The 18,409-nt window shown below is 42.7% G+C and overlaps 1 protein-coding gene across 2 annotated transcripts in view; it reads left to right on the forward strand.

The window, feature by feature from the left end:
- Positions 1-18,409, forward strand: part of NFX1 (nuclear transcription factor, X-box binding 1) — a 211,473-nt gene that overhangs the window by 129,987 nt on the left and 63,077 nt on the right. The window contains exons 15-18 of one of the 2 annotated variants that reach the window (XM_067554686.1): positions 2,092-2,171; positions 2,627-2,857; positions 12,049-12,122; positions 13,101-13,219. In XM_067554686.1, the coding sequence (XP_067410787.1) occupies positions 2,092-2,171; positions 2,627-2,857; positions 12,049-12,122; positions 13,101-13,140 (425 nt within the window). In that variant the 3' untranslated portion in view covers positions 13,141-13,219. Of the gene's footprint in view, positions 1-2,091; positions 2,172-2,626; positions 2,858-12,048; positions 12,123-13,100; positions 13,220-18,409 lie in introns of those variants that run through there. The other variant, XM_067554685.1, reaches the window with a different exon arrangement.

Here is an 18,409-nt window from a genome sequence, read left to right on the forward strand (position 1 = left end):
CGACAAAAACCACAGAGATCTTTGTGCTGTTCTACACATTTCTATTTTACTTGTGTGAGATAGCGAAGGCGGAGGGCAGCAGGAGAGTGGTGGATGGGAGATATGTGAATCCCAGAATGCTCAGGACCTTGTTTCATACAGCCTAACTGAGCCATTAGGGGGCAATTAGGAGCAGCTGAGACTGATTAAGGACTAGCCAGGTGCTCCATAAAAGCCCTCTGCTCCAAACAGTCAGTGCACGAGCTGGAGGAAGTAGGAGTGCCGTGCTGAGCAGAGCTGACCAGAGCAGTGCGAAGCTGTATAGAGGACTGGAGAGCAGAGTCTTGTCGTGGAGCAGCCAGGAGGGAGGTACTGGCTCAAGAAGCCAGAAGGACTGAAGGAGGGGGAAAAGTAGCCCAGGGGAAGAGCGTGCAGTCTGGAAAACAGTACCAGCAGCACATAGCTGCTCTTCATAGAGCCCCTGGGCTGGGACCCGAAGGAGCGGGTGGGCCCGGGTCCCTACCCCTTCCCCTGGGAAGACGGGGTGACGGGCAGCTTCCTGGCCCACTACAAGCCAGAGAGCATGAGACCCACTAGGGGGAAGCCAGCCATCAACCACACTTGTCTAAGGGAGAATATCATGTCCTTTGTTGACCTTCCTGCTCTGAAACCACACTGACTGTCTGGTAGCACTTGTTCTATATTATCTTGAGTCTATTTACTAGAATTTTGGCAAGGATTTTTCCTGCTACTGATAGAAAGATAACACGATGATTTCCACAATCTGATCTGTGACTTTTGTGCTTGTATATAGTGACAATTAGTGTATCTTTGAAGTCCTGGGGAAGTTCTTCTTCCCAACCCATGTTGTATAGAGTGAATAATTGGGACTTCAGTTCTTGTCCTCCATGCCTATACACATCAGAAGGAATCCCATTTTGTCCCGGTGCCTTACCACCCCACGTGCTCTTGATAGCCTTCTCCAGTTCGTCCATACTAATTGGACAGTTGAAGTTATATTGGGTAAGTAGTTGGTTCAGAGTTTCTGTTACATCAGAATCCACATTTCCTGCTTGGTTCAGCAAGGTGGAAAATTGCTCTTTTCATCTTTTGATGATGTCTTGCTTATCTGTCAGTAGTTGGTTTCCATGAGCACTCTTTATTGGGGTGATGGTGTTACTTCTTGGTCCGTACACTTCTTTGAGATCATTGTAAAGCCCCTTGGAGTCATTTTTACCAGCTAGTGCTTCTATTTCTTCAGCTTTCTTACTCCACTATTTGTCCTTCATGTCTCTTATTTTACTTTGCACTTCTTCTTTGATTTTCTTTAGCTTGGATTGGGAAGTAGATGTCTGCTTGGAAAGGCACTTATTGTGAAGCCTTTGTTTCTCTTCTAGAAGTATGAAGATGTCTGTCATTTTCATTGAACCAGTCAGGATTCTTACATTTGACTTGTGCGAGGATGGATTTAGAAGCAGCAAGCACTGGTTCTTTCAAGTTCTTCCAAGCCAATTCAATTGTTGATGCAGTTGTGGCCTTTTTAATAAGTGCCTGTGTTATGGCAGCATCCAGTTGGGCTTGTATTTCAGGGGATTTGAGTTTCTGTACATCTAGCTTTTTTGGCAAAGTCGGTGCCTGCTTCCTTCTCAGGAACTTGATTTGAAAGTTGCAGGACGATTTGACAAGGAAATTATCTGTTGAACACTCTGGATCTTGCATAGGTCTGGTGTTTCGTATGTCTTTCAAGTCTTTTTGCCATGTTATAATGTAGTCTAGAGGATGGTAGTTCTTTGATCTCGGGTGCATCCATGTATACTAGTGCTTCTCTGGTTGGTAGAAATACTAATAGACAGTTGATGTGCACAGAAATTTAGCAGAAACTCTCCATTTGAGTTACCTCTTTCAAACTTGCCAATAATAGTTGGGAACCTTGTAAAGTCACTGCCAATTCTAGCGTTGAAGTCACATAATATAGAGTATCACACAAATATAAATTGTTTGGTTCTGAAAGAATAAATTAGAATATAAAAGGCTCAGTTATAGACCTAAAATGTCTGAGTGAACTAAAGTATTTAAGAATTGTTTCCTGATTTTATATTCCTATGCCTGCAGTGTACCATACCTGTCATAGTGAAGAGAAGTGCCCGCCTTGTACATACCTCACTCAAAAATGGTGTATGGGCAAGCATGAAGTAAGTGTGGCACAATCTTTTTAATTATAAGCAAGTGGTAGCATTATGTGGACAGTTACTTCTAAACTACATGTTACTTTTTAACTTAGATTAAGCACTTGATATTTGTTTCTCTAAGACTACTTCCCAAGTAGCCACAGAAATTGATACCCACGGAGACTATGCTAATGGTGTTTGTTTTAAACTGCATGAAACAGGACTTACAATCAGCTGCGGTTTTGCTTTCTTTAGACCACATGTGTACAGACTTGTTACAGAATTTTCTTTTATTACATATCATGCATACTCAGGTTTCAGTTTAAAATAGATTGCAAAGTGTAAAACCATAGATAATTTTCTTCTAACAGTCTATGCTATATTAAAATATGAACATGATTAAAGGTATTTATCTGAGAATATACACTTTACAATAAAACACTCATTGTTATGTATAACATGTCTTTTTCCTTTTCCAGCTGCGGAACAATATTCCCTGTCATCTTACTGATATCTCTTGTGGTCTTCACTGCAATCAAATGTTAAAATGTGGAATGCACAAATGTAAAAGGATTTGTCACAAAGGGGTGTGTCTCATAGATGAAGACTGCAAACAGCCTTGTACCAGTCTGAGACTATTCTGTAATCATCCCTGTATGGCTCCATGCCATCCAGCTTTACCCTGTCCTACAACTTCTTGCAACACAAAGGTGATGGCTTTGGAACACACAACATAATTCACAGACAGACAAATTGTACACTGAGGATTCAGTCAATAATGAAAGATTGTATAAAAAAAATGTAAATACTGACAGGAACTTTCATGAATATGCATACTGACAATATGAAAGTTTTTATATGAATTATAATATTAATATGTGATAAAGCTGTTCCGACAGGTTAGTGATCCCCCAGAGTCAATAATGAGTCAGTTAGGGAATAAATGAATTTTATTATGAAAACAGGAGTAGTATAGATTTTTAACTAGTTATACCCATCTAAACAAACAATTAACTATAGAGTATAGACTAATATAATAGGATATAAAAAACAATTACATCAATTTATGTTTTGTGGTTAAGAAAGTATTAAACAGACAACTAACTATAAAAACCTAAACTAATTTTAAACAGACAGTGGCTCCCTGTCGGGAATCAAATCCCAGTCTCCCACATGGCAGGCAGGGACACTCACCACTATACTACACATACAATTAGTTACTTGCAGGACACAGAAGGGTGTTACACAGATGGTTAGCTACAAGGCACAAAGGGCAGTTAACTGCAAGACAGAAAGATTTTGCACAGACACACAGAGATTTCACACAGACAGTTAACTGCAAGACACAAACGGGCAGTTAACGGCAAGGCACAGACTGATACAAAGGAATGTTAAACAGACAACGTAGCTGTAGAATACAGACTGATAGTTAACTCCTCACCATAGACTTAGGAGAACACACAGCATTACTTGAACTCGGCCGGCAAAAAAACGATTCACGCTCAGGGGGGGACACGGGAGCGGAAGAGTCGGGACCAGTTGATCAGGCTGGTTGTGATGAGGCTCTCAGCGGGGGCTTGGGAAAGACTCCTCTTTATGGACTAAATGGGATATGAAGGGTTAACTGATTGGTCAAGGGATGGGCTATGGGCTTCGTGCCAGCACCGGATTGGCCGGGGGACACTTGCAATAAGTTTAGTTTCCTGGTTGCTGGTAAGTTTCGTTTCCCATGGTCAGTTTCATTTCCCATATATGAAGTGGGAGCCAAAGGTACAGCCGATTACACAGTTATACCCTAATAAGGTCAGGTCGTGGGTTGACTGTTAGCACCGAATGGGTGGGGGGGGGGGGCGAGGGGTGGTCATGTGCAGGAACTGTGCTGCAACAAAAGCATACTATTTTCATGGTTATTTTATTTTTCAAAATTGCCACTAGTAGAATGGCTAGAAGTTTGAGGAAAAGTGCCTATGAGATTTCTATCTATTAAAATATTTGTCCCAGGTCCTCAGATGTCGTCTATTCACTTTCTGCTCCTGCATAAGCCAGCTCTCTATTACTTGTGGGGTGTAGCATGGATTGGGAGAAGATGAGGCAGAGTAGAGTTACATCTGTCCTCAACAGGTACAATATAGTAGTGACCTTAAGTTTGTGACATAAGTAGGGTCCTGCCAAATTCACACCCATGAGAAATGCGTCATGGACCATATAATTTGGTCTCCCGCATGAAATCTGGTATCCCCAATTAAAACTGGCTATTGTAATGGGTCACAGTATTGTCACCCTTACTTCTGAGCTGCCTTCACATCTGGCGGCGGGAGAGCAGCAGCAGCTGTTGGCTGGGAGCCCAGCTCAGACAGCAGGACTGCTATCAACAGCAACACAGAAATAAGAATGGCAATATCATACCATGCCACCCTCACTTCTGTGCCACTGCTGGCATCGGTGCTGCCTTCAGAGCTGAACGGCCAGAGAGTGGCAGCCATTGCTGGCCTTACTTTTGCACTGCTGCTGGCAGTGGCACTGCCTACCAAGCTGGGCTCCCAGCTAGGAGCTGGCATGCTCCAGCTGCCCAGCTCTGAAGGCAATGCCGCCACCAGCAGCAGCACAGAAGTAAGGCTCGCAATACCACAACACCCCTACAATAGCCTTGCAACCCCCCACAAACTCCTTTTGGGTCAGGATCCCCACAGTTACAACACTGTGACATTTTAATTTAAATATCTGAAACCATGAAATTTAAAATTTTTAGAATCCTATGACCATGAAATTTATCAAAATTAATTATGAATTTGATAGGGTCATAGACATAAAATAGAGCAGCCTGCTGGGGGCAAACAGCGTTGAATAGACTCCTTCACACATCCACTTTATCTGAGCTCTGCTCAGAAGCAGGACAAATCGAACTATATATTTCACTATAGTAGATGTGAACAAAATAACCATCCAATTTCCTGATAAAAAAGGTTCTTCTTCAAGTGCTGGTCTTTATGTGTATTCCACTATGGATATATGTTCTCAATGAGCCTAAGACTGGACGATTCTTGCTAGTACTGTCCGTTGGTCCACACCTGCACTCTTGTTCTCCTTGTGCTCTGAACCAAGGTTATAAGGGACAGTGCTGACCAACCACCTCTCTAGTTTCTTACTGCTCTAGGGTCTGAGATGGAACACTTCGGTGACCTCAAAGCTCTTTTTTCAACTTTATCTGTAAATCATTTTGAAATATTTCTTATTAGATAGTTTGTTGTTTTAGTATAGTTAGGGATGGGGAGCCCTTTTTCCCTTTTGGGAGTTTTTCCTCCATCCTATCTCTCTGTCCTCTTCCCAGTGTGGAGACTGAGCTATGCCCACAGTATCGGGATTCAAGAACTGCCTCTCTTGTCCGCGAGCCTTCCTGGTCAGCAATGATCATCAGAGATGTCTATGATGCCTGGGAGAAGTGCATGTCTGTACCAGGTGCAGTATCTGCTGCTCCTTTCCTAGCCAGACTTTCCAGGCGCAGGACTTGAGGCTCAGAATATGTTTATGGAGCAGGCAAGGAGACCTCAGTCTGATGCAGGCCAGGCAGACATTGGTCAAAGGCATTGAGAACTATGTCTCCAGTTACCATCACTTTTCATACAGGGGGGTGTAGGAGTATGGTTAAGAACTCCTCCACTTAAGAGATGCACTCTCTATGCTCGAGAGAGAAGTCTCCCTCCAAGTCCTCCTATAAGAGGAAGACCTCCTCCCGAACTTGATTTAAGTCATCTGAATCATCACATTCCGGTTCTAAATCCCCAAAGACCCACGGTACCAAAACTCAGGATCAGAAGATTAACACTGCTCCAGCCACTACCATCACTTTGCCATCGGTACTAAGCAAAGAGAAATGCCATGAGTCTAGACCTGCACAACCAACAGTACTAGCAAAGAAGTCAAAGAGCCACATGCACCAATGGTACTGCACATTTGCATTTGGAACCTAAGACTGCTTAAAGACTTCCTATACCAGCTCAAGTTTGAGGGGACAAGTACCATCATCCTCCATCTGGAGAGAAGTGTACCACTACCAAGGATATTACTATCTAGTCCAGTTCACACTCTCCAATCCTTTCAGCACTTTCAACTGGGAAATTTTGACACCATTGGTGCAGAATTACTACAAGGACAGAGATCCTTCTCTGCTACCATCCACCAGTAAGACAGCAATGGAACCAAGGACACTGCTATTATAAATGGATTCCACGTTTTTGTCGGAAGTGTCCAACGTTTAGGAAAGACCATCGTCACCTCTACTGAAGTAGGTTAGTCCAGACACAGGATCCAGACCTCCTGGGATTGCCCAATACACCAGATGGTGGTAGACCCTCATCAGGACTGTTTGTCATGCCTTCAGGAATACGACAACCCATGATGGACCTTTCTCACTGGCCATAGTGAGAACCATGGGACCCATATACTTGTTATCCAGAGTCAGTACAGTCATGTAGAGAATCACATCATCTTCCTCCTGCAAGAGACCAGCCTGAGCTCCTTCTAGATCCTATTGAAGAATGGGGAGAAGAATTGGATCTAGTGGGGAACCACCCCTCCTATTGGGTATATCAATTTCCTCCCCGATGAGGTGGTAGCTGTGTCATCACCTTCTCTACCAATTGACCACAGACAGTTTCAGAAGCTATTTATGTGGCTGAGGTGCCTCCTTCAGGGGGCAGTTCGGAGTCATCCCACAAATTGCTGGATATTCTACAGATTGTAGGATGGAGTAGGGTTGTGCTGTCAGTGAATGAGGCTATCCTAGAAGATGCCAAGTTGGTGTAATATGTTCCAGCTATATCTGCATCTACATGTAAGAGGGAGAGAAAAGATATTTGTTCCTTCTAAGGGAGTAGAGTTTTTTTTTACTCATCCTGCCCCAAACTGCTGGTGATGCAAGCTGCCACACAAAGGAGTAGACAACAGAAAGCAGATCTGCCCCTTCTGAAAAGTAAGTGAAATGCCTGGACCTGCTGGGAAGGAAGGTATTTACATCAACAGACTTGCAATTCCATGTAGCCAGTATCCATGTGCTACAGGCAAAGTATCGTTTTGTCAACTATTCCAGGTTTTAGGAATTTAGAGACAAGCCTCCCCAAGGAAGACAGAACACAATTCCAGGTCCTTATTGAATAAAGTAGACTGGTAGCTAGATCATCCCTCCAGGCAGTAGTAGACACAGCTGATACAGCTTCTAGATCAATGGCTATCAACACTGTGATGTGAGGGGAATACTGGCTTCACTGAACCGGATTTCCCAGGGAAGTCCAGGCCATTGTGGAGGACTTAGAGTTGAAGGAGATAACTTATTCAGCCAAAAGACTGATCAATCATTACCCCCCATTAAAATACTTGAAGGTGACCTCTGTTCTCTGTGTATATATACACTAGCTCTCAGGAGTAAATATAGCAATCAACCCTACAAATCTAGACCACCAGCTTAGCCCCTCTACCATCAAAGAGGATACAAACTGCCACAAAATAGGCAGAGGGTGCAAAATCCAAACACAACGCTGCTCCTTCTATGCTCTTTCCTTTCTCAAGTATCAGGCAAGAAATACTTTTGACATGACCTCTGAGAGCAGCAAACTGACCCAGAGGCCATGTTCTCCCACCCCTGAAATTTGATTTGATGACTGGATGGCTCAATATTTCCATATATGACCATCACAACACATAGAATCAGAGTTGGAAGGGACCTCAGGAGGTCATTTAGTCCAACCCCCTGCTCAAAGCAGGACTAACCTCAGCTAAATAATCCCAGCCAGGGCTTTGTCAAGCCACAGCTTAAAAACCTCCATTCCACTGCTTCACCACCCTCCTAGTGAAAAACTTTTTCCTAATATCCAACCTAGACCTCCTCCACTGCAACTTGAGACCATTGATCCTTCTTCTGTCATCTGCCACCGCTGAGGAACAGCCTAGCTCCATCCTCCCTGGAATCCCCTTTCAGGTAGTTAAAGGCTGCTATCAAATCCCCCCTCGTTCTTCTCTTCTGCAGACTAAACAAGCCTAGTTCCCTCAGCCTCTCCTCATAAGTCTTGTGCTCCAGCCCCCTAATCATTTTTGTTGCCCTCTGCTGGACTCTCTCCAACTTCTCCACATCCTTTTTGTAGTGGGGGGCCCAAAAGTGGACACACTACTCCAAATGCAGCCTCAGCGATGCCGAATAGAGGGGAATAATCACTTCCCGAGATCTGCTGGCAATGTTCCTACTAATGCAGACCAATATGCTATTAGCTTTCTTGGCAACCAAGGCACACTGCTGACTCATATCCAGCTTCTTATCCCCTGTTACCCCCAGGTCCTTTTCTGCAGAACTGCTGCCTAGCTCATCGATCCCCAGTCTGTAACTGTGCATGGGATTCTTCCGTCCTAAGTGCAGGACTCTACACTTGTTCTTGTTGAACCTCCTCAGATTTCTTTTGGCCCAATCCTCCAGTTTGTTTAGGTCCTTCTGTATCCTATCCCTGCCTTCCAGGGTATCTACCACTCCCGCTAGCTTAGTGTCATCTGCAAACTTGCTGAGGGTGCAATCTATCCCATCCTGCACATCATTAATGAAGATGTTGAACAAAACTGGCCCCAAGACGGACCCCTGGGGCACTCTGCTTGTGACTGGCTACCAGCTGGACATGAAAAGGTCCTCAATGTCATATGCTTTGGTTATGCAATGGTTCCTTTTCCTTCCCCCTCCAAAATTCCCTTTCCTCCCCCTTTTCAGAGACCACTCTCAAGAGGGAATACTCTTACAAGAGGTGCACTCTCTACTTCATTGAGGGTACATAGACCAGATGTCACGTCAGCACCAGGGAAACAGATTTTATTCCAAATATTTCATGATTCTCCAAGAAAACAGGAGGATGGACACCCACCTTAGACCTCCGTCACTTCAGTCTTTGTCTGAAAATTATGATTCGGAATAGTCACTCTGGCATCAATAATCGTGTGCCTGAATGGAAACAAATGGTTCACAACTCTTGACATGAAGGATACCTGTTTCCACATAGACATTTTTTTGTCCCACAAGATGTTCCTGAGGTTCATGGTAGGTACGAACTACTATCAGTAGAGGGTGCCACCCTGTGGATTTGCAACAGCACCTAGAGTATTCATAAAAGTGCTTTTAGTAGTAGCAGCACATTTCTGTCTCCATGGCTCAATAGTCCATATCCATATCTTTCTGATGGGAAAGTCTTGTCAGAACGCAGCCTCCTCAACCTCACCCTTACTCACTCTCCGAACATCTGCAGGAAACTGCATAAATATAGAAAAGTACACTTTAATTCCAACCCAGACCAAAGATTTCATCAGAGCAACTCTAGACTCACTCAGAGCCAGAGCTTACCTCCCAATGAACAGGTTCATGAACATTGATGAACATTCTGATTAACCAGCTTACTGACATAGGTTCAGACATGCCTCATCCTCCTGGGTCACATGGCATCTTGCATCTTGCACTTATATGACCCCATTTGCAAGACTCTGACTCTGCTGCTTACAAGCCTGGCTTCAGACAGTTTACATATCAAGTAAGTATAGCCTGGACAAGTTAGTTATGATCCCTCACAGTGTACAAGACTCTAGTTAGGTGGCAGGACATAGAGTAGGAGTTCCTCTAACTCCCCACCTCTTCAGAAGATGTTGATGGCAGATGCCTCTCTGATAGGTTGGGGCGCTCATCCTAACAAACATATAGAACAGGAAACATGGACACCCCTTAAGTCGAGGATGCATATAAATCTCTGGGAACTGAAAGCAATTCAGGAGACCTGGATATGGTTCTTACCATTTTTCCAGTCCCAACATGTTCAGGTAATGTTGGACAATATGGCTGCATTCTATACGAACAAGAAAAGGGGAGCAAGGTCTACACCCCTTTGTATAGATGTGGTCCACCAAGAATTGATGTCTTCATCATCAAATTATGCTGTCAGCAGTATACCTCTCTGGAATACAGATTTCTCTAGTAGAAAGCCTTAGCTGTCACTTTTTGACAGAATGCAATTGGGAGATTCACGACTTAGAGGTGGGAAACATCTTTCAACAATGAGGATCCTCATTTCTAGATTTGTTTGTGTTGCAGGACAACAACAAATGCATTGCTCAAGGGGACAAAGGGGCAGAACTCCAAAGAAGATGCCCTTTTAATCCCAGGGTCAAGCAGTGTGATGTACATCTTTTCCCCTGTCCCATCCTTACCTCAAATTCTCAGGAAGATCTAATGGGTTGTGGCAATCATCCTCATCACTCCTGGCTGGTCAAGACAATTTTAGTTTCCCATTCAGCAGTCATCCCATCTGCCAATCAGCATTCAACCCTTCCTAGATATCCTGATGCAGGACAAGAGCGGGCCTAAATCCAGGGCCAGCTTCACCTCACAGTGCAGTGTTTGGATCAAACCTAAAGTAGAAATGTTTGGCAGCAGTTAAAGTCATCCTTAACAACAGTAGGAAAGAGTCCACCAGCAAGTGTTTCTTTGCTAAGTGGAGAAGATTCTCTAGTTGGGCCTACACCACCATATGTCCCAAGGGAAAATGGATATTCCTACTATCCATTAGAGCTTTCCTCAGGGCTTTCCATTAGCTGGCTATGGGTTCATCTGACAGTGATCAGTGTCTGCCACCATCCGATCAACAACTGCTCCATCTTCATGCATCCAGTGACTGGATGCTTTCTGAAAGGTTTACTCAAACCTTCCTAGTGGCCATCTTTGCAGCTAGAAAGGTAAGCTAATTGGGGGCCCTGATAGCCAGTCCATCTTACACCATATTCTAAAAGGATAAGGTTTCCGTAAGACTCCACCTAAATTTGTCCCCACAGTAGTCTCTAATTTCTACATGAATCAGACCATACACTTAGCCTGTTTTTGTTCCTAAACCTCATACTATCAATAAGGAACAGAGACTCTGTTCCCTTAATATGTGTCAGGCATTGGTGTTCTATCTTCAAAGAATAAAATCCTTTAGGAGATCACCCAGGCTCTTTGTTGCCATTGCAGAACACATGAGAAGGCAGGAGATCTCGTGGTAAAGATGAAATGCATTTCGGGGTGTACATGTCTTACCAGTTGTTGAGAATTCCTCCACTGCACAGAATTGAGAGCCCACTCCACCAGAGCAAATGTTGCTTCACTAGCTTCATTTCAGGGAGTACCTCTCATTGACATATGTGTAAAGCAACCTTATGGAGTTCTTTTCATACCTTACAGGACACTAGACCCTGGTGCACTCCTCTTCAGTTGATGCATCCTTTGAGAGCACAATCCTTTAATCCTCAATATCACAAAGGGTCCTTGCACCCTCCTCCTCCTTGAGTACTATTTGTCAGTCACCCACAGTGAAATACACATAGGGATCAGCACTCAAAGAAAGAAAAGTTATCTACCTTCCATAACCAGAGTTCTTTGAGATGTGTGATCCATATCTGTATGCCACTACCTGCCTTCTTCCTCTTCTGCTTCAAAGCATGGCCAGTATGCAGTTCAGAAGGAAGTGGAGAGGTGGTTGATCCTTACTGTCTCTTATGCCCTTGGGTCAGAGCATGAGGAAAGCAAGAGTGCAGGCGCGGATGTCTTCAGTCTTGGTCACAAGGAGCACGTGTACTCAGTGAAGTACAGATGGACCACATATCTTGAAGAAAAACTCCAGTTACAGTAGGTAAGTAATCTTTCTTTTCTTTCCTTAGCTCATGTCTACCATAGAAACTACATACAAAAATCAATTGAATTTTTAATTTAAAAAAAAAACCAAAAAAACAAATTGAGTTTTCAAGATTAGTGTTTTATTAAGTCAGTATAATGTTTTTCAAGACTAGCTTCCCCCCTATATTTATGTTACAAAAAAGAAAAAAATATTGATTTACTGCTTTCCTGGCATAATAGGTTGATCTTCAGTGTGAATGTGGAAGAAGAAAGGAGAGTATGATTTGCTCAGAAGCATCTAGTACATATCAAAGGTTTGTACCAGTTATTTTATTCCTTGCCCTTTTCTGGACTTTTTCTTCTACAGTTAGTAGGTTTCTGAGTTTGACTTTTGTATGGTAACCTATTGGATTCACCTGTCCTGTTATATACACTTTTCGCAAATTAAATTGGCTACCTTATAGTTCTTTTTTCTTCCTCACTATTCTTCTGAACTTACATGCTCATCAGTATGTACTGAAAGATATTCCTTCTCTCATTGCTGCTTAGAGAGAGACCAGAACTTTGGTTGCATACCTGGACTAGGATTTCTCATCCATGGAATTCTCCAGAGTTCTAGCCATCCAGACTATTTAGATGCAGACTAGAGATCTTCATTTAAAACAATGACATTGGCTCTAAATTACTTCTAAACTTCTCCAGTTTTCTCACTTATTTACATTTTGATTATATGAAAAACACCAAGAGATTGGGGACTTTGGGGACTCTAAATCCTAAAATAAAATTACTGCTGGGCAGCACTTTTTTCTCTTCCTTTCAAGATCATGAAAAAGTCTTGAAAAATAAAGCTGTGCAAATGCTGTGTGGGTGGCTCCTTCCCTCACTGCCGGGGCTCTGAGTACAAAATACCTGAAATGCATGGGGAAGAGATCCCTGAAGTGTGTGGCAAGGCTAGATGCCTCTGGAGCCTTCAGAAAGAGGAGTATGTAGTTCCCAGTCACCATGTAGGTCAAGTCTCCATCAAGCTATGGAACAGGCCGCAGGGCCCTTCCCTGTACTTTGTAACACAGTAGGTGTCCCAAAGACCAGCAAAAAGATGCAATCATGTGCCAAACATTGTTTGATTAGTCCCATTAACTTCAATGAAACTATTCATATGCTAAAGATGATTATGTGTTTAATCAGAGTCCCAGTTTTTTATAATGGAACATTGTCCAGAGCAGGGTCATTTGTGTTAGTGATCTCAATTGCTTCCTTGAAGGAACACAGCATCATCTCTTGCACCTTTTTAGTAAACAGACCCCCAAGTCTAAAGTGATGACATTGGACTGATAGTTGGAGAAACATAATATACAAGGAAAAGATTACATGTTCCATTCTCGGACTGCAAAAACTGTCAGCAACTATTACCTTATATATATAATGGGTTGTTACTGAGTGAGTCCTACTCTATGAAATTGACAAAGGAAGGACTACTTTGAGAACAATCTTCCACACATGCCTTTAACAGGTAAGGAGACATAAATAATACTAATAATGTATTTGTCACATCTAGAAAGAAAAGAAAAGAAATTTTACAGGTCCAAAGACATTTATGAAACAATTTATATAAATTGTAAAGACACTTTTTTAGCATCCTGACAGGGTATGAACAGATCAGTCCTCACACTGATGGAAGGGAGACTAACAAACTGTTCTTCGCCTGTTTAGCACTAAAGAAGCACACCTGTAAGGCTTATTCTGCTGGAAAATAGGAGAGTTTAAAAATGGAAACCTGCCACATGAAGAGGCAGTGAATAGGAGGAGAGCTGTTCCACCTCAGAGGCTTCTGACAGCAGAAGCAGTTCAGCTGAAGGAATCATAGAAGATTAGGGAAGGAAGGGACCACAGAAGGCCATTTATTCCAACCACCTGCTCGAAGCAGGAGCAAGCGCAGCTAAATCATCCCAGGCAGGGCTTTGTCAAGCTCATCTTAAAACCTCTAACGATGGAGATTCCACCACCTCCCTAGGTAACCTATTCCAATGCTTCATCACCCTCTAATGAAAAAGCTCTTCCTAATATCCAACCTAGGCCTCCCCCACTGCAACTTGAGACTATTGCTCCTTGTTCTGTCATCTGCGACCACTGAGAACAGCCTAGCTCCATCCTCCCTGGAACTCCCTTTCAGGTAGTTAAAGGCTGCTATCAAATCCCCCCTCATTCTTCTCTTCTGCAGACTAAACAAGCCAAGTTTCCTCAGCCTCTCCTCATAAGTCATGTGCTCCAGCCCCCTAATCATTTGTGTTGCCCTCCACTGGGCTCTTTCCAATTTGTCCACATACTTTCTGTAGTGGGGGGCCCAAAACTGGACACAATACTCCAAATGCGGCCTCACCAGTGCCAAATAGAAGGGAATAATCACTTCTCTCAATCTGCTGGCAATGCACTACTAATGCAACCCAATATGCCATTAGCATTGTTGGCCATAAGGGCACACTGTTGACTCATATCCAGCTTCTTCTCCACTGTAACCCCCAGGTCCTTTTCTGCAGAACTGCTGCCTAGCCAGTTGGTCCCCATTCTGTAGCAGTGCATGGGATTCTTCCATCCTAAGTGCAGGACTCTGCACTTGTCCTTGTTGAATCTCGTCAGATTTTTTTTTTGGCCCAATTCTCCAATGAGTCTAGGTCACTCTGTATCCTATCCTTACCATCCGATCCTCCAGATCATTAATGAAGATGTTGAACAAAAACAGCCCCAGCATCGACCCCTGGGGCTTGTTACCGGCTGCCAACGAGATGTTGATCACTACCTGTTGAGCCCGATGATCTAGCCAGCTTTTTATCCATCTTATAGTCCATTCATCCAACCCATTCTACTTTAACTTGCTGATAAGAAGGGAGACAGGCGTCACCTCTCCCAAAGTTGCGTGGACTAGCTGCAAAGCAAGATGCCCCATAGGAGCGGCTAGAGGTAGACCCCATTGAAGGAACAGACTCGCAGACAGACCAAGCCCAAAGAGCTGAATCTAGAAAGTCTCCCTGAGACACAGGCCACCTTTGCCTTGCTTTGCTTTCCTTCCTTCTGATTTCCCTCCCTCATAAGGGAAAGAAAGGAGAGAGGACTGTCCTTTTCTCTCTGTTGCTGTATTTAGAGAACTCCTTCATATGCTATGAGCTGGAGGGAAGGACATTATAAATGACTTGAAACGGGGTCTGGAGGGACTCAGGGGAGCCCCTACCTCTACACACAGGAATATATTTAGAAGAGTTGAAATGTAGTAATTTGAGTCCCTGGTCTTTCAAAGAGCATAATATAGTGTCATGCTACATAAATATTCTGTTGTCAGGGTGTTTAAAATGCCTGTGGCCTGATTTTTTCAGAACTTAGTATTTATACCACATTTTTTGGTGCCTGAGCCCTCTCAGTCCTTCTGCAAAACAAGGCATAGGATATTAAGTGGGAACCCAGAACATGAAGAGCAAACAATTACCTCCTGTGGCATAGGCAGGTATAGAATCAAATTCTCAAGAGCAATGTTCTTCTGTCTAAACCATGACACCATCAATTCTTTGCCTGCCATCCCCTTCTGCAATATGCTACACACCTTCCAACTTCTGCAACAAATGAGGCAGAGGTTCTACAGACACTATGTTGTAAAAGAAAGGATCTGCAGGAACTATATGCCACATTTACTGTAAATATAAAGATCTTTAAAAGCTATTGCATTCATACACACACACTCGCACCCAAGAATTCTGCAGCTGGTAGACTATAGTTACCAGTCCTGTGTGTTGCTCGAGTCAGCCTAGTGGCCAGCTAACCTGAGCACGAAAGGGGAGCCAGGCCTCTGTCGGTCATGATCTAATGCTCCCTGATGATTGCAGAACAAATCCAAAGAACTCACGTTCTCACCTCTGTCTTTTATAGTGGGTAGTTTCCATACAATCCTATGTGTCTTGCTGTGTCATTCTGTCTCCAGATTCTGTATGGTAGTTAAGCACCAGTCAATTGCAAGCGTGACCTCTCCTCCTCTTATTTCACACTTTGTTCTGTTCTCAGGGTGAATTCTCCAGTGCTTTAGGGTTGTTTATCTGCATTCTTCAGCCTTTAGGGTCAGGATGATAGTTGCAGCTGGCGTCTTTACTCCCCTCTTTGTTGTCCGAATGGTTTGGCTGGTGCCTCTCTCTTTATCTATTTGCATCCTACACATACATTCTTCACTCATACCCAAAAAGCAATGTTTTTAGGTTCAATAGTACAAGGTTCAGAAAAACAGCAAGATGGAGAAAACTAACAAAATGGAATCCACTTATGTCAAGCAATAAATAAATTTATCATTAAATAACATACTTTAAGCAATAACCATTATTATATCAATCGTAAAAATATAAAGGAAAGATGTATCTGCAATCTATTTCTATTTTACTCAAACAAAAGGGAATCTAATTGGCTTATACAATTCTTAGGATTGGCTCAGAACTACACAACTCTGATTCATTCCCAAAAGAGGATAAATGGTGGATGAGGTAGAAAAAATAGTATGTGGTCATGAAATTAAGACTGCATCATAAAGGGATGTTGAATTAAGGTTATCTTTTGTGTGCTTAACTTTGCAACAGTAACATACATTTAACATAGTTTTTGTGTGTAATTTTACTAAGTTTTTAAACAATCAAAGTGGGGGAAAAAACGTAAATTCCATTATGTAGAACCATATTAACTCCCAGATGGTTCATCAGTAAGGTTAGAACCATTAGATCCACATCACCAGACTTCTACTCTTAAACTAGCAAAATAATTGATAGCAGTAGTAGGTTGTCTTCCTCCATGTGGACTAACCACTAGAGGGGACAAGACACAAATTTTGCCAGTAGATTTCACAGCTATCTGCTGACAGGAAAGGAGTGTTGAGACTCAGGAATTACAGGTTTTGAGAGAAATGTGCTCTAGTGATTTGAGATTCTTCTGCCCCTGGCCACTCCAGCCTGTCTTTATCAGAGTTCCTGCTCTCCCCTTGGCTCCTCATCCCAGTCTTTCTCATCCCCATAGTTCCTCATGCTGGTATGAGTCTTCTACCATCCCCCTGCTCCTACCAGGCCCAGCCCCTCACCTCTCTGTATTCCAGCAAGGCGGCTTTCTGCTTCTCTTCTAATTTGCCTGGAGCACTCAGTTCCTGTGTCCAGAGCCACAGCAAACCCTGGCCACTGGGAGGAGCAAGTTCAGTGGAAGACCTACTCAGCTTTGTAGCCCTGGGTTGGACCATGCTCACAGTATATGCAATCTTCAGAAACTTTGTCAAACTCTGGGAAGTCTGTACTGAGCATATGCAAAGTGCTATTTTTCAGAGGCTTATAACTTAGTGAAACGTGGGTGGATTTTCATGGACATAGCAAAAGACACATCTTGGACACCAAGGCAATTCTCTCTGCCAGATTTCAATTTTGTGCTCCAATGGGAGACATTAGAGCAGCTCAGCTAAACAGTTGTAAGAATTTTTTTAACATGGACAAAACATATTTTTCAGTAACCTGATTCTGAGAATGGCTGAACAGTTTTTGCTGAAATAAAAAAAAAATGCAACGTGGGTTGCACTGTGGAAAATCCACTATGGAAAACTTCAGCACAAAAAAGTTTGACAAAGTTCATAAACAACTGAATCCAGGATCTTATTATGTGAAGTGTTGGGTATCCTGAGTTCTAGGTGTCACTACCTGCCCACCTATAATAAATATTTGACCTCTTAAAGTAGCATAATAATATTCATTAAAATTAAAGCTGTATATTTAGCAATTTAAAGAAGCATTCTCTTGACACTCTCCAGTGTAGATTCAGTAATCCTGATACACACAAACACACACTTCTGATTAATCAGGTACCTCTGTGTTAATAAATGAAAGTAATAAATCAGGTTTTCACCTGAATTTATTTAATTCTGTTAATTTATGACCACATAAAACTCTTCAGCTTAATGCAGTCTTTTCACCTGATACTGCAGATGGACAAATAGTTAGCAGTGATTTTCCTGGCTCTGCTGTGATGCTAGCAGACTTCTGATCTCACAGGAGTCCTCGTGTTTTTGTCTGTCAGTCAGTATGTTTCACAGTCAGTCTCTTGACTCTACTACATGGTCTTCTTTTCAGCTGTTGCTTGCCCCAGAAGCAAAGCTAATGATTCCTAAGAGTTTGAGTCTCTGCTCCTCCTGTTGGAAACTTTCTCAGATTCTCTTGATAGCTCAACGTAACCTGGTGCCATTAGACACACTCTAATGAGATTTTAATTCAGCAGTCTTCTCAAAGATCACAAATGACAAAGAATAAGCAGGTGTCATCAACTGTTTTTCCGCCATTTATCAGCAGATTCTGAAATTTCTGGGTACAAGACATGCTCACATCTGCAGGAGCTGACCTCAGCATTCCTGACCATGTATTCTTATGAGTCATTTGGTTAAAGTTCATATTCCAGTAAATCATTTGGTAAATGTTAATAAACTCCTACCCTCTCAGAATATTGAGTTTGTCTGGGCCTAATGTGCACACACACATGCCATACATGAGGCAAACTAATTATTTCCATGATTTAGAGAGCATTTTTCATTTTTGATATTCTGCCTTTTAAT

This window comes from Emydura macquarii, unplaced genomic scaffold (assembly GCF_026122565.2).
Source record: "Emydura macquarii macquarii isolate MOO-44397 ecotype Brisbane River unplaced genomic scaffold, CSIRO-AGI_Emac_v2 contig_1499, whole genome shotgun sequence".
In the NCBI taxonomy this organism is placed as follows: domain Eukaryota; kingdom Metazoa; phylum Chordata; order Testudines; family Chelidae; genus Emydura; species Emydura macquarii.